Source organism: Suillus subalutaceus (assembly GCF_016647625.1).
Source record: "Suillus subalutaceus strain FC151 chromosome Unknown DFJ58scaffold_42, whole genome shotgun sequence".
In the NCBI taxonomy this organism is placed as follows: Eukaryota; Fungi; Basidiomycota; class Agaricomycetes; order Boletales; family Suillaceae; genus Suillus; species Suillus subalutaceus.
Window position 1 is genome coordinate 14331 of NW_024540291.1, and position 27854 is coordinate 42184.

General features: G+C 49.6%; 12 protein-coding genes across 12 annotated transcripts; 8 read left to right on the forward strand and 4 right to left on the reverse strand.

Annotated features, from left to right (window-relative positions):
* DFJ58DRAFT_659248 (TPR-like protein) lies at positions 1–3630 on the reverse strand (the record flags this gene model as incomplete). Its single annotated transcript, XM_041382077.1, has 2 exons — positions 1–1543; positions 2075–3630. The coding sequence occupies 2 exons, from the start codon at positions 3628–3630 to the stop codon at positions 1–3; spliced, it is 3099 nt and encodes a 1032-aa protein (XP_041244718.1).
* Positions 3631–4829: 1199 nt separating this feature from the next.
* On the forward strand, positions 4830–5254 carry DFJ58DRAFT_726978 (uncharacterized protein; the record flags this gene model as incomplete). Its single annotated transcript, XM_041385422.1, has 2 exons — positions 4830–5004; positions 5061–5254. The coding sequence occupies 2 exons, from the start codon at positions 4830–4832 to the stop codon at positions 5252–5254; spliced, it is 369 nt and encodes a 122-aa protein (XP_041244719.1).
* A 679-nt stretch (positions 5255–5933) lies between these two features.
* Positions 5934–6770, forward strand: DFJ58DRAFT_878706 (uncharacterized protein; the record flags this gene model as incomplete). The annotated part of the gene is made up of 3 exons (XM_041394498.1): positions 5934–6268; positions 6291–6445; positions 6632–6770. Exons 1-3 carry the CDS (start codon positions 6188–6190, stop codon positions 6768–6770), a joined length of 375 nt encoding a protein of 124 aa, XP_041244720.1. The 5' UTR covers positions 5934–6187.
* Positions 6771–7237: 467 nt separating this feature from the next.
* Positions 7238–10925, reverse strand: DFJ58DRAFT_332378 (TPR-like protein). Its single transcript, XM_041379902.1, has 2 exons — positions 10840–10925; positions 7238–10779 (listed from the first exon to the last, which is right to left on the reverse strand). Exon 2 carries the CDS (start codon positions 10688–10690, stop codon positions 7328–7330), a length of 3363 nt encoding a protein of 1120 aa, XP_041244721.1. The 5' UTR covers positions 10691–10779; positions 10840–10925; the 3' UTR covers positions 7238–7327.
* A 636-nt stretch (positions 10926–11561) lies between these two features.
* Positions 11562–13702, forward strand: DFJ58DRAFT_332374 (cytochrome P450). Its single transcript, XM_041379901.1, has 10 exons — positions 11562–11848; positions 11911–12010; positions 12063–12199; positions 12260–12385; positions 12439–12688; positions 12740–12965; positions 13015–13136; positions 13191–13237; positions 13290–13412; positions 13469–13702. The coding sequence occupies exons 1-10, from the start codon at positions 11685–11687 to the stop codon at positions 13692–13694; spliced, it is 1521 nt and encodes a 506-aa protein (XP_041244722.1). The 5' UTR covers positions 11562–11684; the 3' UTR covers positions 13695–13702.
* Positions 13703–14572: 870 nt separating this feature from the next.
* DFJ58DRAFT_783726 (uncharacterized protein) lies at positions 14573–15533 on the reverse strand. The gene is made up of 2 exons (XM_041389913.1): positions 14772–15533; positions 14573–14713 (listed from the first exon to the last, which is right to left on the reverse strand). The coding sequence occupies exons 1-2, from the start codon at positions 15359–15361 to the stop codon at positions 14692–14694; spliced, it is 612 nt and encodes a 203-aa protein (XP_041244723.1). The 5' UTR covers positions 15362–15533; the 3' UTR covers positions 14573–14691.
* Positions 15474–17255, reverse strand: DFJ58DRAFT_783729 (HIT-like domain-containing protein). Its single transcript, XM_041389914.1, has 3 exons — positions 16478–17255; positions 16257–16410; positions 15474–16190 (listed from the first exon to the last, which is right to left on the reverse strand). Exons 1-3 carry the CDS (start codon positions 16843–16845, stop codon positions 15885–15887), a joined length of 828 nt encoding a protein of 275 aa, XP_041244724.1. The 5' UTR covers positions 16846–17255; the 3' UTR covers positions 15474–15884.
* An 865-nt stretch (positions 17256–18120) lies between these two features.
* DFJ58DRAFT_726982 (uncharacterized protein) lies at positions 18121–18496 on the forward strand (the record flags this gene model as incomplete). Its single annotated transcript, XM_041385423.1, has 3 exons — positions 18121–18152; positions 18210–18408; positions 18461–18496. 3 exons carry the CDS (start codon positions 18121–18123, stop codon positions 18494–18496), a joined length of 267 nt encoding a protein of 88 aa, XP_041244725.1.
* On the forward strand, positions 18481–19133 carry DFJ58DRAFT_783739 (uncharacterized protein). Its single transcript, XM_041389915.1, has 3 exons — positions 18481–18685; positions 18735–18831; positions 18885–19133. Exons 1-3 carry the CDS (start codon positions 18506–18508, stop codon positions 19079–19081), a joined length of 474 nt encoding a protein of 157 aa, XP_041244726.1. The 5' UTR covers positions 18481–18505; the 3' UTR covers positions 19082–19133.
* A 726-nt stretch (positions 19134–19859) lies between these two features.
* DFJ58DRAFT_332585 (uncharacterized protein) lies at positions 19860–21287 on the forward strand. Its single transcript, XM_041379903.1, has 6 exons — positions 19860–20059; positions 20106–20314; positions 20388–20602; positions 20650–20878; positions 20934–21003; positions 21057–21287. The coding sequence occupies exons 1-6, from the start codon at positions 19949–19951 to the stop codon at positions 21096–21098; spliced, it is 876 nt and encodes a 291-aa protein (XP_041244727.1). The 5' UTR covers positions 19860–19948; the 3' UTR covers positions 21099–21287.
* Positions 21288–22062: 775 nt separating this feature from the next.
* Positions 22063–23738, forward strand: DFJ58DRAFT_783745 (uncharacterized protein). Its single transcript, XM_041389916.1, has 10 exons — positions 22063–22132; positions 22186–22518; positions 22573–22736; positions 22768–22782; positions 22841–22913; positions 22993–23056; positions 23105–23246; positions 23281–23334; positions 23385–23454; positions 23508–23738. The coding sequence occupies exons 2-10, from the start codon at positions 22411–22413 to the stop codon at positions 23541–23543; spliced, it is 726 nt and encodes a 241-aa protein (XP_041244728.1). The 5' UTR covers positions 22063–22132; positions 22186–22410; the 3' UTR covers positions 23544–23738.
* A 1895-nt stretch (positions 23739–25633) lies between these two features.
* DFJ58DRAFT_683045 (uncharacterized protein) lies at positions 25634–27333 on the forward strand. The gene is made up of 4 exons (XM_041383254.1): positions 25634–25679; positions 25738–26357; positions 26414–26680; positions 26739–27333. The coding sequence occupies exons 2-4, from the start codon at positions 26061–26063 to the stop codon at positions 27255–27257; spliced, it is 1083 nt and encodes a 360-aa protein (XP_041244729.1). The 5' UTR covers positions 25634–25679; positions 25738–26060; the 3' UTR covers positions 27258–27333.
* Positions 27334–27854: the final 521 nt, after the last annotated feature.

Sequence of the window (27854 nt, forward strand, 5' to 3'; positions counted from 1 at the left end):
CTAGATGCCTATATGAACAAATACAATCTGCTGTTCCAGTGGAATATTATTGCGCCGCAATTTCTTCACAGCCTTGTGCAACGCCACTGCAGCCCGCGTGCAGTCCAATCTCCCCGAATCATCCACCAGCTTGTCGTAAAAGGCAGACACAACCTGCCGCGCAACCTCGTCGTCGACGGACCACATAGAACCTATGACACTGCGAAATCCGGAGAATTGCATCGCCGCAGCGAGATGGATCGACTCGTCGGGACTCTTCTCATCGCCCACGGTAGTGTGGCAAGCCGATAAGAATGCAAACTCCGGGTTCTCCCAGTTGGATCGGATGATGTCCTTGATCATCAACGGCCCATCACGCATTGCGAAGGAGGATTCAAATGGTCGTTGTCGATTCGGCATTCCGTGGCACGCCAGGTGAAGCCACTGGTTATGGTTTAGCGCATCGAGAACACCCTGCACTGTTGCGTCACTGTCCTCGAGCGGCGTGAAGGACGACACGATTGGTGCGAGACGCTGAGCTATGGCGGCTAATTCAGGAGCGACGCATCGCAATGCTTTCCCTCTATCCGGGTTTCCTTGACCAATTGCAACAAAGCATTGAGTAGATGCATATTGAGAAAGGCGCTGTCTTGCACGAACGAGTGTCGCTAAAGCGGGGGTATAAGAGGAGACGTAAATCTGTGACAAGTTGTCTCTCTCTCTCTCGTAGGGTCCAGCTGCATGTAGAGGAAGCAAAGTGAATTCAGCAGTGGGACACCACCAGATACGCGAGCCAGGGTGAACATTCGACACCCTAAGGGCTTGGACCACGGGGTCAACGATGTGGTGCCAAAGCTTGCGGAGGATGCCCACAAGCTTGTTTTGATGATCGGAAGAACCAAATTGCTCTGCGACGGACTGAAACTCGGAGGACAACTCGGAGACTTCGGCCCGCGTGATATCAATTGGAATGTGGACAGGACTTTGGTCACTGAGGACAATCAAGGCATCACAGCTGTACTGACTAGCATTGACGATGATGACAGGACCTTCTTCAGCGGCCTTCTGTAGGTCGGAGAACAGGGGAGGCAGGAGAAACCGAGATAAGTCGGGGAGCATGCGGATGCGGGAGAGGACATCGTTCCATTGCATGGTCAGTTGTCGGATTTGTGGGGACTGGTCTTCAGTAGACTGATCGAATGCGCTACGAAGGCGAAAGCTCAGCTGCTTGAACTCTTCTACCAAGGCTCCGCCGGTGTCACCGGGCAGGGAAAGTCCATCGAACGGCGAGCTTAAGCGTGCCAAATGGGTCCAGAACACCGCACGGCCTTGCTCCACCAGTTCAACAGCAGTTGTCAGCGCGCCATGACGAATACTGCACGAGAAAGCGTCGACAGCAAGCGAAGCCGAGGCCATCCTTACAACATCGAAATGACGTGACGAAGACGACAAAAGGGTGACGTGCTGATCTAGGAATTTCAATGCAGTTTGATATGCAAGTAATGCAGAATCATGGTTTGTCTCCTCGGCAGAGGTGACCCATGACTTAGCAGCAGTAATATCGCTACGAGAGACTGCATGAGATATGTGGGGGAGTTGCAAGAACAGGCTAAATGCTTCATCAAGGTCAGATGGGACGCCCCGCTCTGTGAATCTGTCTTGAAGGCTGAGGGCGAGATTTGTGAGAGACAATGATCGATCAGAATGACCGAGGGGACGAAGGAGTAGTGCATCACGATGGAGTTCGATACACTCATCAAGGTCAGACGAAACGCCCCCCTGCCTGAATCTGTCTAGAAGGCTGGCAGCGAGATTGTTGAGAGACAATGATCGATCAGAATGCCCGGGGAGACAAAGGAGTAGTGCAGCCCGATTGAGCTCGATGCACTCATCAAGGTCAGACGGGACGCCCCGCTGCGTGAATCTGGCTTGAAGGCTGAGGGCGAGATTCCTAAGAGACTGTGGTCGATCAGAATAACCAGGGGGGGAAAGGAGTAGTGCAGCCCGATTGAGCTCGATGCACTCATCAAGGTCAGACAGGACGCTCCGCTGCGTGAATCTGTCTTGAAGGCTGAGGGCGAGATTGCTAAGAGACTGTGGTCGAAAAGAATGGCCTGGGGGGGAAAGGAGTAGTGCAGCACGATTGAGCTCGATGCACTCATCAAGGTCGGACGGGACGCCCCGCTGCGTGAATCTGTATTGAAGGCTGACGGCGAGATTATTGAGAGACATTGATCGACCAGAATGACCGGAGGGGACAAGGAGTAGTGCAGCCCGATGGAGCTCGATAGACTCATCAAGGTCAGACGGGACGCCCCGCTGCCTGAATCTGTCTTGAAGGTTGAGGGCGAGATTGTTGAAACACGTTGATCGATCAGAATGACCGGGGGGGACAAGGAGGAGTGCCGCCTGATGGAGCTCGATGCACTCATCAAGGTCAGACGGGACGCCCCGCTGCCTGAATCTGTCTTGAAGGCAGAGGGCAAGATTGTTGAGAGACTGTGACCGGCTAAAATGACCGAGGGGACGAAGGAGTAGCGCAGCCCGATTGAGCTCGATAGACTCATCAAGGTCAGATGAGACGCCCCGCTGCCTGAACCTGTCTCGAAGGCTGACGGCGAGATTGTTGAGAGACAACGATCGATCAGAATGACCGAGGGGACGAAGTAGTAGTGCATCCCGATTCAGCTCGATGGATTCATCAAGGTCAGACGGGACGCCCCGCTCAGTGAATCTGTCTCGAAGGCTGAAGGCGAGATTGTTAAGAGAATGTGATCGAAGAGGATGACCGGAGGGGAAAAGGAGTACTGCAGCCCGATGGAGCTCGATGGACTCATCAAGGTCAGACGGGACACCCCGCTGCCTGAATCTGTCTCCAAGGCTGAAAGCGAGATTGCTGAGAGATAGTGATCGATCAGAATGACCGGGGGGGTGAAGGAGTAGTGCAGCCCGATTGAGTTCGATGCACTCATCAAGGTCGGACGGGACGCCATGCTGCGTGAATCTGTATTGAAGGCTGACGGCGAGATTGTTGAGAGACAGCCATCGATCAGAATGACCGGGGGGGTAAAGGAGTAGTGCAGCCCGATTGAACTCGATGCACTCATCAAGGTCAGACAGGACGCTCCGCTGCGTGAATCTGTCTTGAAGGCTGAGGGCTAGATTGCTAAGAGACTGTGGTCGAAGAAAATGCCCGGGGGGACGAAGGAGTAGTGCAGCCCGATTGAGCTCGATGCACTCGTCAAGGTCAGATGGGACGCCCAGCTGCCTGAATCTTTCTCGAAGGCTCAAGGCAAGATTGCTGAGAGGAAACCATCGAGCATCATGACCGGGGGGGTGAAGGAGTAGTGCAGCTCGATTGAATTCGATGGACTCATTAAGGTCAGATGGGAGGCCTCGCTGCGTGAATCTGTCACTAAGGCTGACGGCGAGATTGTTGAGAGACGGTGGTCGATCAGAATGACCTGGGGGACGAAGGAGTAGTGCAGCCCGATTAAGCTCGATGCACTCATCGAGGTCAGACAGGACGCCTCGCTGCCTGAATCTGTCTCGAAGGCTCTTGGCGAGATTGCTAAGAGACTCTGGTCGAAGAGAATGCCCGGGGGGACATCTCTCCAATGCTGCTCGACATTGTTCTACATCGTCCAACATGCTATAGTACCACAATCGAGTTACACGAGGACTGTCAGGAACACAGGCAGGATGAAGCCGTCGTGGGCGAAGACGACGCTATCATGTTATCCGCATTTCATCAGCACAAAATACAGGTAGATAAGTTTGAATCGCAATGCGCACGCACACTAGTAAAAATCCGAGCAATGAATTAGTAGGGACCTGCGAGAGGGATGAGCGCTAGTTAATTAATAATTTCTCTAGTTTACAACAGTTCTTAGTCAGGAAGGAGTTTCTTGGAAGGTGCCACTCAATTTTTAAATGTCGTTTGAATCAAGCTGCCTACATAATCTGAGAGTCCCGCCATCGATGCACGATGTCGATGAACGCCGGCCTCTAGTTAAAGTTCGTTCTCTTGCATTCCCTCCCAAGCCTTTATGACAACTCCTTATACGAGCATCTAGCACCCCTCCCACTGCGGCCACCCCTCCACCCTTCCCTCTGATACCTCCAGCGCGCTGCTCTCATCTTGTCGACTCTTACCTGCCCCTTTCTTTCCACCACCCGCATCTACACCCAAGACAGTAGTTGAAGACGTCAACACATCTCCTGTCGCATTGCACATCCACGTGCAAGTCGATGACGCATGAACTGGAGTACGGCAGCGTGACTTTGCAGTGGACGCGTAACAGACCCACCTTCCTTAGTTGCTGATGCCAAGAAGATAAGAGAGTCAGGTATTCCATGACCAACTCAATCGCGTTTCAAGAGAATTGGTTCGTTCTTTCAACGTCGTTCTTAAACGCCACTTGACTCTCAGTTGTTTGTAGGCGACCGGCAAAGCCGGTCCCTCGTTTCCTTGATACCGTCTTGAGATCCAGGCCTCACACAAGCTTTCGGACGAAGAAATAAGCTCGCTGGATCACTCTTTGGCGCCGGTTCAGACACAACTGTTGTGGCGATCATGTATGTTGTCATGGCTTGGCATGTTATCTCAAGGCGCAGGAGAAAGTACAAGAGCAGCTGGATATCGTTGTTGGTCTTGACGGAGGTATGCTGATGCACACCTTAGTGAATGAATCTCAACCTGGTCGTTACAGATCCCACGTTTTACTACAATTCCCTCCAGCGTCATATTGGAGCTGGAGACCTGTAACAACCCTTGGATTTTCTCACTGTGCTTCGGCCGATATCGTTTATGCAAGTTTCCAGTGCTCTGGCCTGTTTTTCCTATTATTATGGCTGCTCGAGCAGAAACCTACAGAATAATATGCGGATCACACTTTGACCGGGCAATCCCACGCGACCCAGTCTTTACCCCAACCCCGACAAATTCGATTCCGAGAGATTGCTCAACAGCAAAGGCAAAATTTAGGACGACATCAAGTTCCCTTCGTATGGCTTTGGACACAGGTACAGCTCGCCCTGATATTGGACCGAGTAGAACCTTGCTGAAAAACAACCTGCAGAATCTGCCCCGGGCGGCAGTCTTCATCGACATCGTGCTCCTCCCGTGGTCGTTCGGGATCCTCATGTCCTAGAGAATCCGACTGATAAGATAGGCTTCGTGGATGGCGTGATTTTGCACCCCAAACCGTTCACTGCGCGCTTTCAGCTGCGATTACTGAGGGACGAGATGGCTCAGTACGGGGAGTGGTTGTAGGATCTTGAACATGAAGTGGTGACTTATGCGTGAGCTTGGGATGCTGAGGTTTGTACCATTGGCGAGTAGCATCAGGTTGTTTTTGGAATATCGAACTTCAATGTGACTACCCAAGACCTCAAACTAGCGCGCGCGTGGCCGCATCGACACCCACCCACATGTCGACTTTGCGCAACCTTCATATGCGCTATCCAAGCCTCAATTAACCCAAAGTACTGTCTACCAGTGGACGGGTTCTATGGCTATACTAACGCATGTGTCGCTTTTGTTACTTGCATATCATGTTCAAAATACCCCTGCAGATTTCTTGTTCCGCCAGTCTCATCAAAGCATTGGTTCACTGACTTTTTGCTTCCTTTGCTTAGTACTTTTCGACGCATGCAACGTCCGCCATCCCGAGCGCAGTTGCAAAAACGGAACCGACTTCACTTGAATTGATTGGGTCAACTTGAACTCTTGGAGGTGCTGCTCAATTTTTAATTGTCGTTGTCGACTCAAGTTACATATATACACAGACCTCCCGACACTCAATTTGTCTACATCCGCATGGGCTAAAACTTCGAAATTCTAAACCTCGTCGCAGAGTATCCTCGTTGTAAATGAGACATGTTGTCCAAAAGATTCTCATTTAGATAAGATCTAGAAACACTAGGACTACTCAAGTACGTGCATGAGATGTGTCCGGGCATGTAGATCTGCACTTTGTGCCACCTCGCGATGCCAGGATGCCTTCTTCCGGCCTTTACAGTTTCCGAACCAGTCACCTTAGGCCCGCGTCAAGCGAGGACGGCCCGATTTAGATCTGGCATAATTATAACTTAGTTCTAAGTTTGTAACTTGAATTGCAACGTCGTCGCAGCAACGAGCATATGGACCAGTTTGATGCAATCAATATCAACGAACATCGATTAGCATTGACTCGTGCACGAGAGCATGGTCCAAATGTTCACAGACTGCCGAGCGAACAATCGAGAGAGCGTTCGAGGTGGGCGAGACTCGTATCTCACGAAACTCGTGCGCTGAACACTACTTGCAGCTTCCACCCCAAATGAAGGGACCGCTTCCTTCAGTCATTGCGTTGCAGGCCACTCCTTCTGATATCGAGCTCCTGCTGCTTCGTTCCATAGAGTGGACGACGTTCGAGGATGGGATGTATGATACTGCGCTGGAACAAGCCACCGTTATTTTATAGTAGGTAAGCTTGTTGTCGAGGTTCTACTATCACGATTTAATCTATGACTTCCAGGGGCAGGGAGGGTTTTGCTTGCAAAAAAACCTAGTGGAGATGCTTCCGCGTGAACTCGCCTCCATCGACCAACCTGAGGAACGAGCCACATAATACCTTCACTACAAACAGTTCTTCACGATCTGCGACAGTGTTGACCGGGTCGTCGAATGCCAGAGTCTAGAGGTATCGCTAATGAACCGGGACACCAGGGTCGCTTGGTTAGGCGACTACAAGGGACTTATGGACCAGGCCTACGATGCCGTAGTGAAACTACTCACCTCAGATTAGATGATGTGAAATGAGACAGGAGATCGCCGTTCCTGCGAGCTAACTCGGGTTCGGCAGATATACGTCCCGAGCTTATACTGCGACTGCATGTCATGCTCTACGCCTCTCGAAAGCATGTCCTAAAGTAAGCATGTCTTCGTATGCAGTGCCTGCAGTCCTAATATATCCCGGACAGGAATCTGAAGCGCGCATTGGAGTTTGCCAACATCGCGGTTTCGAGGTACAAGCTATATGATGATTTCTTGCATCCCGATACGGTTGGAGGCTTGGGGAGTACCTTGATGCTGTGTGCCGGACGACGATAGCTGGGCTGGAAGAGGGTAAATCGGATGTTTTCAAGATCACTCTAGCGTAATCGCACATTTCGGCATGTTTCATGATTAAGACACATTTGCAGAAAGCAATATATAAGAGCAAGGTGTGATCGACGTACAATAATGCATGAGAAAGAAACAACAAAAGTATCGTGCAGACATGATTTAAATAACGGAGATAATGGTGGGACAGCGGGGAATGAAAGAGATCAGAATCACAGAAAATAGCGAACGAGCCTCAAACTAGACACCTATATGAACAAATACGATCTGTTGTTCCAGTGGAATATTTTTGCCCCGCAATTTCTTGACTGCCTTGTGCAACGCCACCGCAGCCCTCGTGCAGTCCAATCTCCCTGAATCATCCACCAGCTTGTCGTAGAAAGCAGACACAACCTGCCGCGCAACCTCGTCGTCGACGGACCACATAGAACCTATGACACTGCGAAATCCGGAGAATTGCATCGCCGCAGCGAGATGGATCGACTCGTCGGGACTCTTCTCATCGCCCACGGTAGTGTGGCAAGCCGATAAGAATGCGAACTCCGGGTTCTCCCAGTTCGATCGGATGATGTCCCTGATCATCAACGGCCCATCACGCATTGCGAAGGAGGATTCAAATGGTCGTTGTCGATTCGGCATTCCGTGGCACGCCAGGTGAAGCCACTGGTTATGGTTTAGCGCATCGAGAACACCCTGCACTGTTGCGTCACTGTCCTCGAGCGGCGTGAAGGACGACACGATTGGTGCGAGACGCTGAGCTATGGCGGCTAATTCAGGAGCGACGCATCGCAATGCTTTCCCTCTATCCGGGTTTCCTTGACCAATTGCAACAAAGCATTGAGTAGATGCATATTGAGAAAGGCGCTGTCTTGCACGAACGAGTGTCGCTAAAGCGGGGGTATAAGAGGAGACGTAAATCTGTGACAAGTTGTCTCTCTCTCTCTCGTAGGGTCCTGCGGCATGTAGAGGAAGCAGAGTGAATTCAGCGGTGGGACACCACCAGATACGCGAACCAGGGTGGACATTCGACTTATTAAGGGCTTGGACCACAGGGTCAACGATATGACGCCAAAGCTTGCGGAGGATGCCAACAAGCTTGTTTTGACGATCGGAAGAACCAAATTGCTCTGCGACGGACTGAAAATCGGAGGACAATTCGGTGACTTCGGCCCGCGTAATATCAATTGGAATGTGGACAGAATTTTGGTCACAGAGGACAATCAAGGCGTCACAGCTGTACTGACTAGCATTGACGATGATAACAGGACCTTCTTCAGCGGCCTTCTGTAGGTCAGAGAACAGGGGAGGCAGGAGAAACCGAGACAAGTTGGGGAGCATGCGGATGCGGGAGAGGACATCGTTCCATTGCATGGTCAGTTGTCGGATTTGTGGGGACTGGTCTTTAGTAGACTGATCGAATGCGCTACGAAGGCGAAAGCTCAGCTGCTTGAAGTCTTCCGCCAAGGCTGCGCCGGTGTCACCAAGCAAGGAAAGTTCATCAAATGGTGAGCTTAAGCGTGCCAACTGGGTCAAGAATACTGCACGGCCTTGCTCCACCAGTTCCACAGCAGTTGTCAGCGCGCCATGACGAATGCTGCACGAGAAAGCATCCACAGCAAGCGATGCCGAGGCCATCCTTACGACATCGAAATGACGTGACGAAGACGACAAAAGCGTGACATGCTGATCTAGGAATTTCAATGCAGTTTGATATGCAACCAATGCAGAACCATGGTTTGTCTCCTCGGCAATGGTGACCCATGACTTAGCAACAGTAAGATCGCTACAAGAGACTGCATGGGATGTGTGGGGGAGTTGCAAGAACAGGCTAAATGTTTCATCGAGGTCAGACGGGACGCTCCGCTCCGTGAATCTGTCTCGAAGGGTGAGGGCGAGATTGCCGAGAGACAATGATCGATTGGAATGACCGGGTGGGGAAAGGAGTAGTGCAGCCCGATGGAGCTCGATGCACTCATCAAGATCAGACGGGATGCCCCGCTCTGTGAATCTGCCTTGAAGACTGACGGCGAGATTGTTCAGACACGTTGACCGATTGGAATGACCGTGTGGGGAAAGGAGTAGTGCAGCCCGATGGAGCTCGATGCACTCATCGAGGTCAGACGGGATGCCCCGGTCCGTGAATCTGTCTTGAAGGCTGGCGGCGAGATTGTTGAGACACGTTGATCGATTGAAATTACCGGGAGGGGAAAGGAGTAGTGCAGCCCGATGGAGCTCGATGGACTCATCAAGGTCAGATGGGATGCCCCGCTCTTTGAATCTGTCTTGAAGGCTGAGGGCGAGATTGATGAGAGACAATGATTGATTGGAATGACCGGGGGGGGAAAGGAGTAATGCAGCCCGATGGAGCTCTATGGACTCATCAAGGTCAGACAGGATGCCCCGCTGCATGAATCTGTCTCGGAGGCTGACGGCGAGATTATCGAGTGACTGTGATCGATCAGGATGACCGGAGGGGAAAAGGAGTAGTGCAGCCCGATTGAGCTCGATGCACTCATCAAGGTCAGACGGGACACCCCGCTGCGTGAATCTCTGTCCAAGGCTGAAAGCGAGATTGCTGAGAGACAGTGGTCGATCAGAATGACCCGGGGGGGAAAGGAGTAGTGCAGTCCGATTGAGCTCGATGCACTCATCTAAGTCAGATGGGACACCATGCAGCGTGAACCTGTAGTGAAGGCTGACGGCGAGATTGTTGAAAGACGACCATCGAAGAAAATGACCGGGGGGGAGAAGGAGTAATGCAGCCCGAAAGAGCTCGATGGACTCATCAAGGTCAGACGGGACGCCCCGCTGCGCGAATCTTTCTCGAACGCTGATGGCAAGACTGTTGAGAGACTGGGATCGATCAGAATGACCGAGGGGACGAAGGAGGAGTGCAGCCCGATTGAGCTCGATGGACTCATCAAGGTCAGACGGGACGCCCCGGTGTTTGAATCTGTCTCGAAGGCTGTCGGCAAGACTGGTGAGAGAAAACGGTCGATCAGGATGGCCGAGGGGATGAAGGAGTAGTGCAGCCTGATGGAGCTCGATGGACTCATCAAGGTCAGACGGGACGCCACGCTGCGTGAATCTTTCTCCAAGGTTGACGGCGAGATTATTGAGAGACTGTGGTCGAAGAGGATGGCCTGAGGGCAAAAGGAGTAGTGCAGCCCGATTGAGCTCGATGGATTCATCAAGATCAGACAGGACGCCCCGCTGCTTGGATCTGTCTCGAAGGCTGACGGCAAGGTGGTGGAGAGAAAACGGTCGATCAGGATGACCGACGGGACGAAGAAGTAGTGCAGCTCGATTGAGCTCGATGGACTCATCCATGTCAGACGGGACGCGCCGCTGTGTGAAGAATCTTTCTCGAAGGCCGACGGCAAGATTGTTGAGAGACAACGATCGATCAGGATGTCCGAGGGGACGAAGGAGTAGTGCAGCCCGATTGAGCTCGATGGACTCATCAAGATCAGACAGGACGCCCCGCTGCTTGAATCTGTCTCGAAGGCTGACGGCAAGGTGGTGGAGGGAAAACGGTCGATCAGGATGACCGGGGGGACATCTCTCCAAAGCCGCTCGACAATGTTCTACATCGTCCGCCATACTATGGTACCACAATCAAGTTACACGGCGAGGACTGTTAGGAACACAGGGAGGATGAAGCTGAAGAGCGCAAGTGGGCGAAGACGACACTATCATGTTATCCGCCTTCCATCAGCACAAAATAAGTTTGAATTGCAATGCACACGCACATATGTAGAAATTCGAGCAATGAAGTAGTAGAAACCTGTGAGAGGAAATGATGTGCTGAGCGCTTGTCGATTACAAGTTGACGAGCTAGTCCTGTTCCGGTGGTCTTCTTCGCTTTCTCGTTGGCGGACCCAGTACCTTGACAAACTTGGAAAACGCATTTTACTCGTGAAGTTGATGTTCAGCGATCTACAAGTGCGTGAACCATATATATTGATGTGTTAGATTCCTTTTAATCGTGATCTTGCAGATAACAATTGTGCTATGGCCGGCGGTGATGGCTACATAGGATACACGATCAGACTTCGTCAGGAAGGAGTTGGGCTAGTTTGGTTGTCCAAGAAGGAAGTTGCAGGTGCGTTCTTGATGATCTTGGGTAGATTTTCGCTCACTCATTACTCGAATACTAGCCTGAGATCAAGTAGTGCGTTCGAACCACGACTCACATACATCCCAAAAATCTATGGAGTCCTACAACATAAGGATTCAAATTTTTTCGTTCATGCTAAGCTCGAACAGACAACGTCACTCTTGGAACGACTTCTTCTATCAAGGTCACTATGAACTCGTCTCCAATAGACAGAAAAGCCTGATCAAGTAATCGTGGGGCTTGGCGCGATGGCAAGGTCTTTCGATACTTATGTAGATCCTCCTTCCAAAGCTCCACTTAATCGCCAGCGAGCTACTAGTTATCTCCCAATAGGGTTTTCCCATCCAATTGGCCAGTTTACACCATCTTCCGTCGACATCAGCTAAGATAAAACGGGAGCTGGTGCGACCATCCTTCATTAATCCATTCCTCCACTGCTTCCCTTGAAGTTATTGTACTTGTGCTATAGACTATCAGATGATGCTCTACTTGTCATCTGGGCTCAAGGCTCTAGGAGCATTGGTCGCTCTCGTTCTGGCATGCAATGTCCTCCGCGCCACAATACGATCAAGGTCACGCCTGCCTCTTCCCCCAGGACCTCCTGGATATTGGCTATTCCGAAACCCTCTACCAAAAATAAAGTGGGTTAATAAATAGAGCACCCTCTGGGTCTACGTGGACGCTGACAGCAAATACATTACAGCCAATCTCAGCAGTTTGCTGAATGGATCAATACCTACGGGCCCATCATCTCGCTTCGGGTCGGGCCAGGCAAGGTCATGGTCATCATTGGCAGACATCAGGTAAGATGGTTCAAATACTGGTCATCGCGCGCTTCCATACTCATTTGTGCAGGAAGCGAATGACATAATGGAGAAAGAAGGTGGCCTGCTGGCGGACCGCCCTCGTGCGGTTGCAGCAGGAGAGATCTTGTCTGGCGGGCTACGCATGATCCTTACACCCGCAGGAGAACAGTTCCGGAGACTTCGCAAGTTGTGTTGATATCTTCTCTTGCCGAACTGTTTGGCTGAAGTTGTTTCCGACTCATCCAGGGCAGCACACACTCATCTTCAAACGAAGGCTGCAGAATCCTATGCGCCCATTCAGATGGACGCTGCCCGTGATGTCATTCTTGACATCCTTGATAACCCTAAAGCACACCAAGCAGCTGCGAATCGGTGTGTGACATTTTTTGACTTGTTCTATAACCACTTAACGTATCCAACGCAAGCTACGCCGCCTCGGTCATCTTGCGAGTCATGTATGGGAAGTCCACGCCTACCGCCACGAATGCTCCCGAGATCATCGTCATCCACAAAATGCTCAAGCGCTTCCAGATGCTCATGCGACCTGGGGCGTTCCTGATTGAGCGCTTCCCAATCCTAAAATACGTCCCGGGATACACAACCGAGTTGGAGGAATGGAGAAGAGAAGAGAGTCAGGTCTTCCATGACCAACTCAATCGTGTTTCGAGAGAATTGGTTGGTTCATTCAACGTCTTTCTTAAGCACCCTCTGACTAGTTCTTCGTAGGCGACCGGCAAAGCCGGTCCCTCGTTTGCTCGGTACCTTCTTGAGAACCAGTCCTCGCACAAGCTTTCGCAAGAAGAAATGGCCTATCTCACTGGATCACTCTTCGGTGCCGGTTCAGACACGACTGCTGTGGCGATCATGTATGTCGTGATGGCTTCGGCATGTTATCCCAAGGCGCAGGAGAAAGTGCAAGAGCAGCTGGATATCGTCGTTGGTCGTGACAGAGGTATGTCAAAGCTTATCTTAGTGAATGAATCTCAACCCGGTCGTTACAGCTCCCACATTCGACGACTACAATTCCCTTCCGCAGATAGAGGCGTTCATGCTGGAGTGTCTTCGTTGGAGGCCTGTGACAACTCTTGGATTTGCTCATTGTGCTTCGGCCGACATCATTTATGTATGTTTCCAGTGCTCCGGCATAATTTCATGGTTCTTATGGCTGTTCGAGCAGAAAGGCATGTGTATCCCAGAGGGCGCCATCGTATTTGGCAACCATTGGTACAGAAACACGCATTCTAGTCAAATGAATGTGCTGATCACTCTTTAACAGGGCAATCTCACGCGACCCGATTGTGTACCCCAACCCTGACCAGTTCGATCCCGAGAGGTGGCTCAACAGCGAAGGCAAAATCCGGGAAGACCTCAAGTTCCCTTCGTATGGCTTCGGACGCAGGTACGGCCTTGCCCGATATTGAACCGAGTAGAACCCTGCTGAAGAACCACCTGCAGAATCTGCCCAGGGCGGCACATAGCGGATCGTTCGATCTTCATCAACGTCGCGCTCCTTCTGTGGTCGTTCAAGATCACTCAGGACCCGCAGAACCCGATTGATGAGATGGGCTTTGTGGACGGTGTGATTGCGCACCCCAAACCGTTCACTGCGCGTTTTCAACCACGGTTTGGGGATGAGGCAGCATTGAGAGATATGATGGCTCGGTACAGGGAGGGGTTATAGGATCTTGAGCATGATTCATGAAGTAGTAACTTGTCCATGCACTTGAAATGTGCTAAGGTTTGTACTGTTGGCGAGAAGCATCATGTTTTTTTTTGGAATATTGAACTTCAACGTGACTGCCCAAGACCTCAAACTAGCAAGCGTCGACACCGTTATGGCTGCTGTGCACGTGCATTCCTCGTCTACATCATGCAACTTACATATCCACGCCAGCCAAGTCTCAATTAAGCCACCAGTCGACCCGTTCTACGGCCACTAGCAGGCTTCTCGCATGTGCGTGGTTTGTTGCTCGCATATCATATTCAGAATTCTTCTTTATCTGGCAGGTTCCTTGTTTCGTCAGTCTCATCCAAACATTAGTTGAATGACTTCCTTCTTGCTTCCCTTCTCCAGTCTTCTCAACGGATGCAACACCCGACCTCCCGGCGAGCGCAGTGGCAAAAACAGAGCCGACTTCACCTGAATCAACTGGGTCAACTCTTGGGAACCCACGTGCACCCTCCTGCCATCTAATTATAGTTCGTGCTCTCGTATTCCCTTGCGGGCCTCTAGCACCTCCTTACGAGCCTCCACCAACCGTTCTCGAGCCTCCAGCGTCTCTCCCATGCCTCCAGCCTTTCCCTCTGATACCTCCAGCGCTGCCCTCATCTTGTCGACTCCTTCCTGGCCCTTTCACCATCATCATATCATCGCCACTACCCTTCACCAACACGTCCCTGTCATCCGCGTGCAAGTCGATGCAATGATCTAGAACCACGATTTCACTCTATGACCAGCGAATTCATAATCACCACTGTTAAGGCCTTGTCGGCGGTCGCTGTATCATGAGCACAATGATCTACATAGTATCATCGGCCGCATCACTCCCGACTCCGACATGAAGGCACCAAGACCAGGTATGATTTGCAGGTGATTGCAGCACAAGAAAATCGGATGCCTGTATGTATGTACATCTGTATCGAGAAGGATAGCTTCGATTTCTCGCGAATTCCGATACTCAATTGATTTGAGGCAAGTTTCTAGACCAGGCAAGGTTTACATGATGAAGTGCGAGGGGCGAGATAGCAGAGCACTTACCCACAAAAAGTAACCTCTCTCACAATTGAGAGCAATGGCACGATATTGTTCATATGAACTGTGCTCAGTGGTGTGCTTGTCTGAAAGTCTACCACCGGCACCTGGAAAGATGCAACTGCTAGCATTGCCAAAAGACAATCAACATGTAGTTTTTCCGGCGCTCCCACCAGAGTCAATTTCCGCAACATGGGAAGATGAAGTTGAGTGAATATCTTGATAAACTCTTGCTGGATGTCCTCCAGCAAGAAGTAGTAGGGGAGAACGAGGGTCATTGGTTCAAGCACCAAACTACTTATAGGGATAGGAACCTTCCCATAACGAAAGCCTATGATTTCATCAACCACGATGGTCACCAAATGAGGGAAACTGGCTATAGCAGAGCATATAGTGCACGCGGAACCGGCATGCAGACGTAGATATTTGCAAGTAAGGGTGGGCTGTCCATTTGGGACGTTGGGATAAAAGTACCCATTGAGGTGTAGGCGGGGAAGCTTTGGTGCATTGATTCCCCTGAGATTTGAGTCATTGCACACCAAGGTTCTCAACTGAGATGTGTTGAAGTCAGAATTCCAGCGATGCACGGGTGACATCAACACCGTTTCCCAACGCTGGCTCTCAGAAAGGAGGATATCCAGAAGTCGAGAGTTTGCCCCTGGTTCAATCCAACAATGTTTGCGGCGTTGGGAATCGTCAATAATGTGAAGCAAGCCTGCCAGAGCGAGCAAGCCAACACTGGAGGAAATATGGAAAAAATGGTTTCCATGGCCTAACTTTCCCAGGGAGCACGATCTGGATGCGCGACCAGACTCTTGGCGTTGAATGTACAACGACTCGCCAAAGGCGGCACACTCTGGTGAATACTAGGGGAGGGTTCGCAACATCGAGCGAAATAGTGTTATGTTCTTCTCCAAGTAGTGCTCCGAGTTCCAGTCCCTCGCCGAGATTCATATGGTTAGGCCTTCTGATGACGACGAACTTGAATTACTGGCGTCCAACGCATGTTTTGCAATGGTATAGTCGGTTGACCATCTTCACTTAGCTTCAACGAATGTACCGTGGAACTAAGAATGCCATAAGGATGCAGCCGCAAGAAAGACAGTACCGATGACCTGTTTACGACGGTAGGTCACCACCTACAGTTGGATCGCTGGAACCATCACCCTGGCTAGGCGTTGAACGAGCGATCTTCTCAGGTCGCTCATCATCAGTCGCCGATGCCTGCACGGATGAAGCGGGTACATCTATACGTTTCCTTTTCCTCTCCAACTTCGCCTTCTCCCTCGCCGTCAGCTTATCGAACTCGTCGTGTAAATGCGCCTTCAACTTGGGCATGCTCGCCAGGGCACGGTCGCACCGCCAGCAACAAAGGTCGCCGTCCTTTAAGAGCGACTCATAATGGCTGGCATCGAGCTTAATCATCTACCAAACAAATCCCAAAATCCTGTCATTAGTGCGAAACAAGGCATCCTTTGCTGCGCAACATACTCTTTGATAATACGAAGGCACGGCATCGAACCACGAAAGAACATCTTTCAAATGCAGAAAGAACCCCAGGCTAGGATGAAACGAATTGTAGTGCTTCTTCAACTTCATCTTCGGAGAGTACAAGTCTGCAGAAAGCACATGTAAATGTAGGTGTCTGAAACGATGCCATAATGACGGGATGAACTCAACGAAGCCAAAAGATAGAATAGACAAACGCTTACTCCATGCTCGAAATCGGGTGAAATCCCATCCATATTTCCCACTTAAACTTATACAGCTTCATCATCTCTTCCTCAATCATCTTCTTCACGTTATTCGCTTCCTCGTTCAAGTTCATAAGCACCTCCTTTGCGGTGCTTTTCTCGCATCGAAGCAAAGAACGCAAGTTTGCGAGATGGCGTGCGCTCAATGGCGGCTGGATTCGGGGTATGACCAGGAAGTGAAAAATGGATTTAGGGAACGCATCGAAGACCGTCAGACATGTTTCTGAGTGAGAGAGTAGGATCGATGGTGGTAGAGTCGCTGGATTGGGTTTGGATGCGTAGCTGCGGAAGATGGCAAGATTGGGGGCAGAAGGTGCAGTTGCCATGTGTGCAGCCTATCCTATGCTTCTGGGGCAATTGGACGTAGATCGCAGTGATGCCGCTGGACTGTAGTACAACTCCACCCTGCCGCAATGAGGATGCGCAGCGGTACTACTTATCGGGTCCATCATAGAAACGTATTACATGTACTAACCTTAAGCTTAAGTAGCGCCATTGAATACAAAAGTCCCGGCCCTGGGTTGGCACAATGGTTAGGTGATCCCCGGATCTACTAGTACGTCAATGAAATCTTCTTCAATATAAGAAATTCGGATGAACGTTTGAACGTTGGAGTGGGTGGTTTGTATATGAGTACTCAGCGCTCAGCAGTGACACGATGATCGATTCAACGTCACCCCCCAGCCAGTGAGTATATCATGTCCGGTGAAAATTGGCTGAACTATCATGATGATCATCGCGGACAACTTACTTGCCGCGAAGTTGATGTACATAAGCCGGCGGTTGCCGGCATGAATTTAATTCTGATCAGTCACTGCACAGTAGTTGTTCCTCCAGCAAGGCCCCATAGTCGCGAGTACTTAACACGGGGTCAAACCAAATTCAAGGTTATCGCGAGGTCGTGCAGTTTCAAATTTCACTGCACTGTAACCACCGAGCCCTCTGAGCCAGATTATGCTCCAAGGGAATGCGGCACGACCCCACTAGGCCCCGAGGAACACCAAGAATGACCATAGAACCCTTGCTGATATTCATTCTTCCTCACACTAGATAACCGTGGTCTACTGTCCATGACTCCATCGTTCAAATTTTCACGTAAAGTTACAAAAATTGGCACTGAACGACAACCACCGTGTGACAGTATTTGAGTCGTCCTCAGGTGTGTTCTATGCAGTTCAACTTCACAAATTATTCATACGACTTTCATAATGAAAGAGTCGTTATCTTCCTTCCACCAGATACTATCAACTCGGACTTTCTATCGCTTGATTCGAACATATTCATTATTGATGTGAACCTAGTCTCTGCGAGCGCTCGATTTCAAAAGGAAAGTTATGCAGGAGCATGCCGTTTATTCATCCCTGATTCGGAGCATTCGCTTCAGTGACAGGGATGGCGTGCTGCATGAACGTAAAGGTGGAAGCCAATTGGCAGGATGCCCTCCAGCAACGTGCTCCTTGTGGATAACTTATATACCAAGTACTTCCGTACGTGCTACAAAACAATTCCTCCTAGCTTCGCTCACTGCCAGCACTGTATACTTTTGCCTGCCTATATAACTTAGAGCACGCCATATCGGTCGCATCTGCTCGCCTGTTAAAATGGAGGAAGAATCTACTTTTTCGCGCAATAAGTAAGTACCTTGACGATCATTCTCGGGTTGTCGATTGAGTAGCCTTTTTGGTTGTAGGCCACCGCTACCGGACTGGTGGAAGGCCCCAGATCCCGAAAAGTTCCCCCCTAAAAAGGCCTTTCTATTTCGCGCACTCTGCGTGATCTCGCTAGCAAGATCCTCTGTTGACCAGTACTGGCAGTCTATCACGGACGATGACAAATGGGAGAAACACCAGAGGAAGATCGTCAATAGACTGTGTAACATTAACATAGTGGTAGGTGATATCAATGCGACATCGTCCGCGTACTGATGCCGTGGCGTTTCAGGCTGGCTTGGTAGTGCTCTCGGCGGTCAAGATATGAAGAAATCTGATGCTGAAACCACAGATTCTCACTACTTCCGCGGTTTTTCTCTCAACACAACCACCCATGACATCATTTCTTCCGTACACATTGTGTGTCCCCTATTTTTTTGCCACACTCGGTTGTTTGATGTGTGGTTTAGCGGTGGTTAACATATATGATGCCTGTGATCGAACATGGGTTAAAGATGTTAGTGGCGAAACTGGCCTTGTGCGTATCGATATTCACACAATTGCAGGTCTTGACGGCTTCGCGCTTTCGGCTGTGTTGTACACTTATATTCATCAGCTGGCCGAGTATATCCCTCGCGGTTTCTATCATTTTTTTAATATTAGGTGAGCAGTTATGTCCTCGTGCTGAGATGAAAATAACTAGTGACACTCCATAGCAATGCTGAACGCATGTTATGCTTCTGGAGTGTTGTGGTTTCAATGCTTGACCACTGTAGAGCTCTTGTCTTGGGCGTGGCTGCCTCCTCTCTTCGATCGTCTGGTGCGCAGTCATTTAAAAGCACGCGATACAGTCGATTGTATATATCTTGTAATGTTCCCTGGCTCATCATTCCTCTCGAGACACAGACAGTAGGCTACGTTCGGTTATTGTGAGTTGTACATGAATATAATCAATTTGCATCGGACGCAGAGCTGATATCCCGACTCGTGAAAGCTGCTTTACATAACTTCGAAATGATGAACCCCCACGAATTAATTAGCCAAATCTCATATCTTGATCAGATTCCAAAGGACCACAGAAATATTGCAACCGAAAGATGACAATGATGAAATTGGGAAACAACAATCGGAGGGCAAAAGAGTCATCGATTATGAAATGGCTAAAAGAATGGACCCAAGTAGTTAGCTGGACTCGTAATCAACACACCAGCCTCGAGTGTTGAACGCCATACACGTTGATTGGGCGGGAACTCCCACTCGATTACACAAGCAAACACATACAGATATAAATGATCGACGAGGCGACTCGCCACAAGACCACCGAGGATTGATCGAAGGCTCGGAGCTCTGATGAGGCAATGACCACGGTTTCAATATTTTGGCCGGACTTCCAAATGCGCAGTCCTGTGGAAGTGTGTAACAAATAGAACATGCATACCTTCAATCGTTCAGTGTCCTATGATAGCGCAGCAGCTCGAAGGCGCTGCCAGGCTGCCAGTGCCACAGCACTGCCCATTGAGATACTCAACCTTAAACTCTACCAAGGCATGTCATCGCTTATTGCAACAAAGAAACTCATTGCTTTTGACGGATTGGTGTAGAACCTCAGTGAGCCACAGATCTCGCGGGAAGATGCGAGTTTTGGCGCCGGCCTGTCACACAGCACCAACATTGCCAACACAGCAACACACTGCCACCTTCTAGTTGCCCCGCATAAATCTCAAGAGTCTGGTGTTTACTGGATACGCCTATTACCCATCAATTATCCATCACACACATTATGTGGTCCTGGGACACCCAACCGAATTCGCACGCGCAACGCAAGTTCATCGAACTTATATTCGATCGGACTGGAAAGTATCCCAACTGGGACCCACCCTCGGAGATTCCAGTGCGTGTTACCATATCGCCTTTCATTGCATGCTCATATTGAGCAGGTTGGATCATACGGAAGGATTGACAAAGCCACGGGCAATCTGATCCCTCAAGGCTCCATATACTCAGATGATTTCAAACATTATCTCGTCGATGCAGGTGTCAACTTTGAGTCCGGCGAGCACCTTCCCGAAGATTGTCCAGAGGAGTCTGAATTCACAACTTGGTCCAAAAACGTGAAACGAATCGAATCGAATGTCGAATCTCAAGCGTGAGTCGGCGGGTCCTTAGCTTTCGATCCTTTTCGATCATCTCCTGATATCGCATTCCATTGGTTCTACTAGGAGTGTTCCTGAAATTGCCACAGCTGCAATCAAAGGGACATGGCAAGTCAAGAAAGGCACCACTGGCGCTGTCTTGCTCATGAGTAACCCTCGCATGAAACACATTACTGCAGACGTCCTGGGGAAGCTCGCTCGCATTCAGCTCCTTCAATCCATGCATCTCGTCACCAAAGCCTTCTATTGCCCTGCCTTTTCCATGTACCTCTCAGATACAAGTGAGTGTGCTATCCTATTAGAAACAAATATACTCATCCAGAGTGAGGCGGTGGAAGTTTTTCCATAGCTCTTCTAGGTTCCGCGCCTATCGTGGCGCCCGTGGGTACAGCTAATGCCATGGCTACTATGAGATGGTGGAGTGACGCACAATCTGGATTAACACGCAACGGATGCATGACAGAGCATTGCTTCACCCCTTTATATGAACTTTTGCATGTCAGGCACCCTCGTAACAGGCGATCGTCGCCATCCCCAGTACGCACAGGTGAAATGCTGTGAGTGTACTCATTACTGCTATGATGGATATTGGCTAATCGAGGAGCGTGCAAGATGGATAGCCCCTCCCGTCCCGTGGGCGCCTCTCCGTGAGGATGGCACGGAGGTGCCGATATATATCAACGTGGGTGTCACATCTAACTGGCCGACTCCCATAGTTGACGAGTTCTTCTACAGGATAATACGGATTCCAGCGACGACGACTCTGAGTCGGAATAAGCGACATCTACAGTATCGAACATTGACAGCGTTTGTGGTAAGATACACGATGATCTTGTATCATATTGTAATATTATGACTTTCGTATTACTTGTACAATACGCTTTCGATGCCCCAGTCTATACCTTACGTAGTTTTTGAAACAAGAAAATCATATGGTCAGCAGTATTTATTTGATTTGTACAACGAGCCAAGAAGGGGAAAGCACCAGGCAGTCTAGGCAAAAATATGAGCACCGATGATCTTGTTTTAGTTGTCAACGAGCGAGGGCAGGATCAAGTTTCAATGTGTAACGTCCTCGAGCTCTCATAATGTAGCTTCTCCGGGTGCAGACCGTGACTGAATGACAACGTGCATGCAAGGGGGAAGTCCATAAGATATTGTCCACGCGAATAACAGAGTGTGCACGGAACAACGTTTTGTCCAATCACATAATTGTCAATGCGACAAGGCTCATGATAGTTATTCATGTTCACCTTGAAATTCACAATCATGGGAAAAGCGACAAGCATGAGCTACTGGGTAGAACGAAAGACCACTAAAGCCAGTAAGTAAACGTAACATGCGACAGGATACGAAATTCGACGAAAGCTGATATTGTCGAGAAGCACGGATAGATGATCGATCAGAGTGCCAGTGAAACATGGCAGCTCGATGGAGCTCAATGGACTCATCCACTGCATGTCAGACAGGACGCCCTGCTGCTGGAATCCGTCTCGAAGGTTGACGGGAAGGTTGTTGAGATATGATGGATGAGACGTGAGGAACTGACAAAGCCCACTATAGATGTGGGAGTCAAGAAAGGCTAGACTTGGTCTAGACGACTAGTACTACTAGTACTACTACTATAGCTTATGTAAGAGAGCTTGAAGACTCGGAGATAGGCTATTCGGTCGGAGTTCTAAACTGCTCTGCGCAGATATTGCTACCGTTCATGCACATGGCCGAGGCAGCTGGTCAGTGATAGGAAGTCCGGTCGCTACACTGCGGTCCGCAGCAGGCGCCGGGATGAAAGACCCAAGCTTCCAACCAAGGCATGTAACCACTGCCCATTGTAATAACAGATCCGAGTGACCCAGGCGTTCAGAGCTGATCGACGATCATAAACCGTATTACTGTGTTTATTTGAACGGATCCACGTTGTGACGACTAGAACAATGTATCCTTTTTTCAGAATGCTCTCACGTCGCGGTATACCACCCGAGTTTTTGGCGCCTGTCACAGCAGCACACAGCAGTACACTGCCCTGGCCCTTACATCCTTTTAAAACCTCGAGATCGTCACTCACCAGTAAACCATATACTCAGCAAAGATGTGGACCTGGCTTACTCACGAGTCGAATGCGCAACGCAAGTTCATCGAGCTTATCTTTGATCGAACTGGAAAGTATCCCAACTGGGACCCACCCTCGGAAATTCCAGTGCGTCTAATCAGTGGCTCACATCGTCTTTAGTTGTGTGTTAACGTCGAGCAGGTTGGGTCATTCGGATTGATCGACAAAGACACGGGCAATTTTTTCCCCAAAGGATCCATCTACTCCAACGACTTCCAGCCGTATCTCCTCAGTGCAGGTATCGACCCCAAGTCCGACGAGCATCATCCCAAAGACTGTCCCGAAGAGTCTGAATTCACTACTTGGTCGAAAAACGTCAAAAGAATCGAATTGAAGGTCGAATCAGCACACGTGAGTCTCCAAGTCATCCGTCCTCATATCTCATTCTGATCGGCTTGAATCCAGCCAGAGGTGTGCCTGGGATTGCCGAAGCTAGTATCAAAGGAACATGGCAGGTCAAAAAAGGAGCTACTGGCGCCGTCGTTGCTCATGAATAAACCTCGCATAAAAAACATCACTGCAGACGTCCTTGGGAAACTCGCGAGCATTGAACTCCTTCAGTCAATGCATCTCGTTACCAAGGTCTTTTATTGTCCTGCCTTCTCCATGTACCTATCAGACAAAAGTCAGTGCGTCATGCCATCTGAAACCAATTATACTCATCTAGATGTAGGCGGAGAAAATATCAGCATCGCTCTTCTAGCTTCCGCCCCCGTTGTAGCGCCCGTTGGCACTGCCGGTGCGATGGCTGAGATGAAATGGTGGAGTGACACACAAGCTGGATTGGCACGCAACGGGATGCAAGACGGAGCATTGTTTCACTCCTTTGTATGAACTGCTGCATGTCAGGCATCGCCGCAATAGGCGGGCGACACCATCTCCCGAACGCACAGGCGAACAATTGTGAGTGCAATAATTGGGCTGACGTGTTGGTTGACTGAACAGCGTATTAGATGGGTTGCCCCTCCCGTTCCATGGGCGCCTCTCGATGAAGATGGTCAAGAGGTGCCGGTGTACATCAACGCGAGTATCACATCTTACTAGTCAATCTCAGTATTTGACAACTCCTTGAACAGGAAGATACGGATTCCAGTGACTCTGAGGAAGAGTGAGGACTCCAAGAACGTACTCCCAGTGAATAATCATTGGCAGCAATACCCAAACAACTCGCTTCCTATAGTACAAATATTGATGTGTTTGTGTTGGGATTGATGACGAGTTTGCATTATATCTGTAACATCAACAAGCATTGTAACTCTCATCCGGACTGTACAGAATACCTTGGAATACACATGATATCAAATGAAGAGCCGGGGGACAACATTTAAACTGACCCGGAGCTGCAGGCAAAGCTCCGACGTACCTTAGTATGCATGCTAGATAACGAACGCATCGTCCTTTTACCCGGAGGTCTGATAACAGGGGGGCAGAATTTTTATACCTGCGATGCCACTGAACTCAAGATCCCACTTGTGATACTGATGACGGTCCAGATGCATATGAATCACTGGACGATACTTATAGTTACTAAGGACGATCACTTAAGAGTGGTAAAATTCAAATTCCACACTTCTTCGCAGCCCTACACATAGACCCTACATTTTCCCACTTTTACGAGGAAGTCCAGTATATTGGCTTTCATTCCGGATGTAGTAGATCGGACTGAGGTCCGGTTGGTTCAGAAGACTGTGCACTGTGCTCAAGAGAAAGAACAATATACGGGATTTTTTGTAAAACAGTCAATGGGATGATAACCCAGATGGCGGCTTGCAAATTCGGCACTCGGAGTGTTGTCCTCGCCGGTGACAGCTAGCAAGTCCCTGGGGGGAAAATATGTTGGCCCGTGGTGAGGCCTAGGTTCTGTACAAAACATGGTTAAAACGCAAGAATTGATCTCGCTTTACATATCCTGACCTCGGCGGTATGGTTATTGCGTTGGAAGCTTAACAGGTGAGGGATCTCGCCAGAAGATTTCCCAGCTGATGTGTCGCAGAAATTTTACTGTGTTTGATGACGGGGGCCAAAGACAGTACCGGGGAAAATGCACTCCGAATATACAATGTACACGAAGGTGCACAAGCGAGTCGGGGAATCATCAGTGTTCATTAACGAGATCGGGCGTTAATTGTTCTTGGTCGGAAATTTCATATAGAATTTGCTGAGGTTAAATATATGAGCATGAATTGGCAACATATGAAGTGTAATAAGGGTTGATGAGATGAGGACATCATTAACAGAACGTGTATCACCAATATTGGCAGCGGAGAAAGAGGAAAAATTATTCACTAACATACAAAGTTCAGCTACACACCTGAATCATGAGTGATTCAAGGTCAGATCGCTGAGGACTGTTGACATGTGTTCGTGATGTTCCGCGAGAACGTAATGAAATCCACGCAACCCCTATAAGAGCTTCACCCGTGCGCACTGCCGGAGATCTGGAAACCCACAGTTCATTAGATGTTTGTCCATGAAATTGGGGGAAAATACTTCAGGAGGTCGACAGAGCCTGCTTCTACTAAACAGCACGGCAGAGACTGACGAAGCGCTTGCTTTTCTTCTCCCGCCACACATAGTACTACACGTTGCGAAGAGATTGATTGGAAGTCGACGAGTGCATGAAATGCCAGAACTTGTTCGGAACGGCAAAAACATCAACCACATTGAGGAGATAAGCCTGAGCTGTCCAGAGACTAGTAAGTGATCAACGGCGCATCAACCCTCATGCTAGACATACTTGGCAGATGGATTCAATCTGAGTCTCATTCCATATGATTCTAGAGGGATTATCATGTATGCGGCCTCAGGGTGCGTCACTCGCGACCTTATCTGTGAGCTTTGAAGCGAGGTCATAAATTTGGTTTGGCATGAAGCCTGACTTCGGGAGTGCGGTGGTTGGCCATGTAGAAGTGTTGACCCCTCGAATCTATATATTTATGTCACATAGCCTGTCTTTGTTCTTCAGCACCTGAGTCTGTTTCGGTTCTCCGTATTAGTCTTCCAGCTCTTCTGAATCTTACGCACGACAGTTACTGAAAGTTGCAGAAGAGCGGGTCCAGCAGACCACAGCAGATATATTATCCAGGTACATAAGCGCTGAAGCTGAAGCAGTGAAAGTGTTCGAACTTACCTGCAATGCGGCATTTGCCGACAGCATACCTAATACAGCAATCTCAGGAACAAAATCTGTCTTGAAGTTAACGTCGACGTCAGACAAGTGTGATTTATATATATATAAGAATTTTGCTGTGAGTTTCACTTCTTATCAGCAGCATTTGAGCTCACCATCGAACGTGATGATGCCAGCCTCGACCACGTCGGATGTTACAATAAGCAAGGCTCGCTCAAGACAACGGTTGCATACCTTGAAGCTCACACCGGCTTCTGGCACACCTGGTCTAAGCTCATCTTCGTCATCTTCGTATTCCCATTCGTCTTCCTCGTCCTTATCTTCATCGCGAACTACATCGTGCTGCAAACCACCATACATACATTTGTGTGACTTACTTACCTCCGCAGACACTGGCGCACACCCATCCCAGACAAGTCCTTGTGCAGTGTGTACACCGCCGCCATTACCACGGAAATCTTCACAAAGTTTTATCGTCTCTCCTGCGTCGATACCTTCCATGCGCAATCACCACCGTCCACGGGAACGCGACTTGCTCTCCGAGAATCGTAACCAGGAACTGAGTGCAGACGACGATGAAGACACGACCAATGCTATATATACTGCTAGACGCACTCGAAGCAATCAAGAAATACACCGTCATGCTAATACACGATCAGCGAAGGACTCACGAGCGAGTGGGTTTCATGCGTTCCTAAACGTGGGCCTTGGCTGGCGGAGGCCCAAGTCAGAGCAGATAACGACTGCTCCAGGACAATTAGGTGCAGGTGAAACTGAGACCGAGGCTGACGAACCTGTGAGGATTTATCGGCATATACCTCTTACCTTTCTTACCTGGACACGTGTTTGCAGCCTCGACATCTTCCGACGACGCGTATCCTACCTGCCTCAGGTCCATTAGTTCCACCAAGCACTCTAACAACTCTACTTTTCGATGTATCGCGCCTCTTGTCTGTCGTCCCCGCTTCATTAGGCGCGCTAATAAATGCCTGGTGTGCGTGGAAACCTCCAGGTCTGGACTCAGAACACTTCGCTCCTGGTTCGTGCTCTCGAGAGCATGATAGTTGGGGTCGTGTCGCCTTGCCGGACAGAGCTGATTATCTCCTGGCTGTGCTTTGGGTAAGGTTTTAGCTTTTTCGGGATGGTTAATCTCCCGGTTGATCCTTTTCATCTACAGGCGTTACTGACAGCACACCAATGCCTCCAGTTAACAACCGGACTCCTTCACCGGTGGCGTGCCTACTACGCCCCTTTATCCACCCTCATACGCCTTCTCGCTTTGCAGGCCATTTGTTGGCCTGCAACCCACTTTACGCTTGACATTCTTGGCGGACTAGGTTTTAATGTCGATATGACATTTTCTACATCAAATATCTTGGACAGCACACTGCTGCGTTGGACCACAATACGTCCGGATGTGTGCTGGGCTGTCATAGGGACGACGACGTGCATTTCTCGCAGCATCCAAATATGGGTGACAAGCAACCTGCTCCCATCTGATACAGACACTCGTGTATCGGCGGTCCCTGATCGTCTCCGGCCCCATGTGAAAAGTAAGGGCGAGGAGACACGCAAATTGGTCGGACGCCGGTGGGATTGGCGTATCGTTGCAAAGGTCTGTATGTTACCTGCAGGATGTTTGTATTTTGTCATGGCGTGGATTGGTGCATGGAGGAGGGAGACCTGGAACTGCTAGAGCTGTAGGTCACTTCCATTTGTACCTGTTGTTTTATGCATCGATATCCCCGTATGTTGAATATACATCAGGCCATAGGTGGTATGTCAGAACGCTAAGCTATCAAATCATGAATCTTGTGCAGCCATTCCCTGAAGTCGGAAGAATGTGCGTTTGTATCTATGGGGAAAGGATATAGACCTAACGCCGGGATGCATCATCTAACTTGGTTACCCATGCCAGCGATACATTCATTGAGGCAATGTGTCCTGAACCTCATTTTGCAACGTTCCTCGCCGAATTGGGTAACATTAATATAAAACACACAATGATGTATTTGGCTGCTTTAAATTTGGGTATTACAGTCGCACTGAGACTACTCAAAGCACGAATAAGATGGAAAATGATTCATCAAGTAGACTATTGATTGATGCACCATGGCGAGTAATAGAGACGGTCATAAAAATGCCCACTATTGGCTTCAGGACATGCATTACAGTAGTTTGACCCTCAGTGCAGAGAGTTTGGCTCATAGGCGACGGGAGGAAGTAGCAGGCGGTGCTGATGGGGCGGGGAGTGCAACATCAAAATTCTGCTGCCGCTGCTCTCTGACCTCCA

Bases quoted from the DNA above. Each gene is read 5' to 3' on its own strand.
- DFJ58DRAFT_332378 (XM_041379902.1), bottom strand. From the start codon at position 10,690: ATGGCGGACGATGTAGAACATTGTCGAGCGGCTTTGGAGAGATGTCCC.
- DFJ58DRAFT_332374 (XM_041379901.1), top strand. From the start codon at position 11,685: ATGATGCTCTACTTGTCATCTGGGCTCAAGGCTCTAGGAGCATTGGTC. The intron at 13,238-13,289 runs GTACAGAAACAC...ACTCTTTAACAG, and splicing joins ATCGTATTTGGCAACCATTG to GGCAATCTCACGCGACCCGA. The intron at 13,413-13,468 runs GTACGGCCTTGC...AACCACCTGCAG, and splicing joins TCGTATGGCTTCGGACGCAG to AATCTGCCCAGGGCGGCACA.
- DFJ58DRAFT_783726 (XM_041389913.1), bottom strand. From the start codon at position 15,361: ATGTCACCCGTGCATCGCTGGAATTCTGACTTCAACACATCTCAGTTG. The intron at 14,714-14,771 runs GTAAGTGCTCTG...TGCCTGGTCTAG, and splicing joins AGAGAGGTTACTTTTTGTGG to AAACTTGCCTCAAATCAATT.
- DFJ58DRAFT_783729 (XM_041389914.1), bottom strand. From the start codon at position 16,845: ATGGCAACTGCACCTTCTGCCCCCAATCTTGCCATCTTCCGCAGCTAC. The intron at 16,411-16,477 runs GTAAGCGTTTGT...GCATCGTTTCAG, and splicing joins CACCCGATTTCGAGCATGGA to ACACCTACATTTACATGTGC. The intron at 16,191-16,256 runs GTATGTTGCGCA...TTTGTTTGGTAG, and splicing joins TGCCTTCGTATTATCAAAGA to ATGATTAAGCTCGATGCCAG.
- DFJ58DRAFT_783739 (XM_041389915.1), top strand. From the start codon at position 18,506: ATGCTGAAACCACAGATTCTCACTACTTCCGCGGTTTTTCTCTCAACA. The intron at 18,686-18,734 runs GTTAGTGGCGAA...ACACAATTGCAG, and splicing joins ATCGAACATGGGTTAAAGAT to GTCTTGACGGCTTCGCGCTT. The intron at 18,832-18,884 runs GTGAGCAGTTAT...GACACTCCATAG, and splicing joins TATCATTTTTTTAATATTAG to CAATGCTGAACGCATGTTAT.
- DFJ58DRAFT_332585 (XM_041379903.1), top strand. From the start codon at position 19,949: ATGTGGTCCTGGGACACCCAACCGAATTCGCACGCGCAACGCAAGTTC. The intron at 20,060-20,105 runs GTGCGTGTTACC...CATATTGAGCAG, and splicing joins ACCCACCCTCGGAGATTCCA to GTTGGATCATACGGAAGGAT. The intron at 20,315-20,387 runs GTGAGTCGGCGG...TGGTTCTACTAG, and splicing joins TCGAATGTCGAATCTCAAGC to GAGTGTTCCTGAAATTGCCA.
- DFJ58DRAFT_783745 (XM_041389916.1), top strand. From the start codon at position 22,411: ATGTGGACCTGGCTTACTCACGAGTCGAATGCGCAACGCAAGTTCATC. The intron at 22,914-22,992 runs GTTGCTCATGAA...GAACTCCTTCAG, and splicing joins AAGGAGCTACTGGCGCCGTC to TCAATGCATCTCGTTACCAA. The intron at 23,335-23,384 runs GTGAGTGCAATA...ACAGCGTATTAG, and splicing joins GAACGCACAGGCGAACAATT to ATGGGTTGCCCCTCCCGTTC.
- DFJ58DRAFT_683045 (XM_041383254.1), top strand. From the start codon at position 26,061: ATGCGCAATCACCACCGTCCACGGGAACGCGACTTGCTCTCCGAGAAT. The intron at 26,358-26,413 runs GTGAGGATTTAT...ACGTGTTTGCAG, and splicing joins AGACCGAGGCTGACGAACCT to CCTCGACATCTTCCGACGAC. The intron at 26,681-26,738 runs GTAAGGTTTTAG...TTTCATCTACAG, and splicing joins ATCTCCTGGCTGTGCTTTGG to GCGTTACTGACAGCACACCA.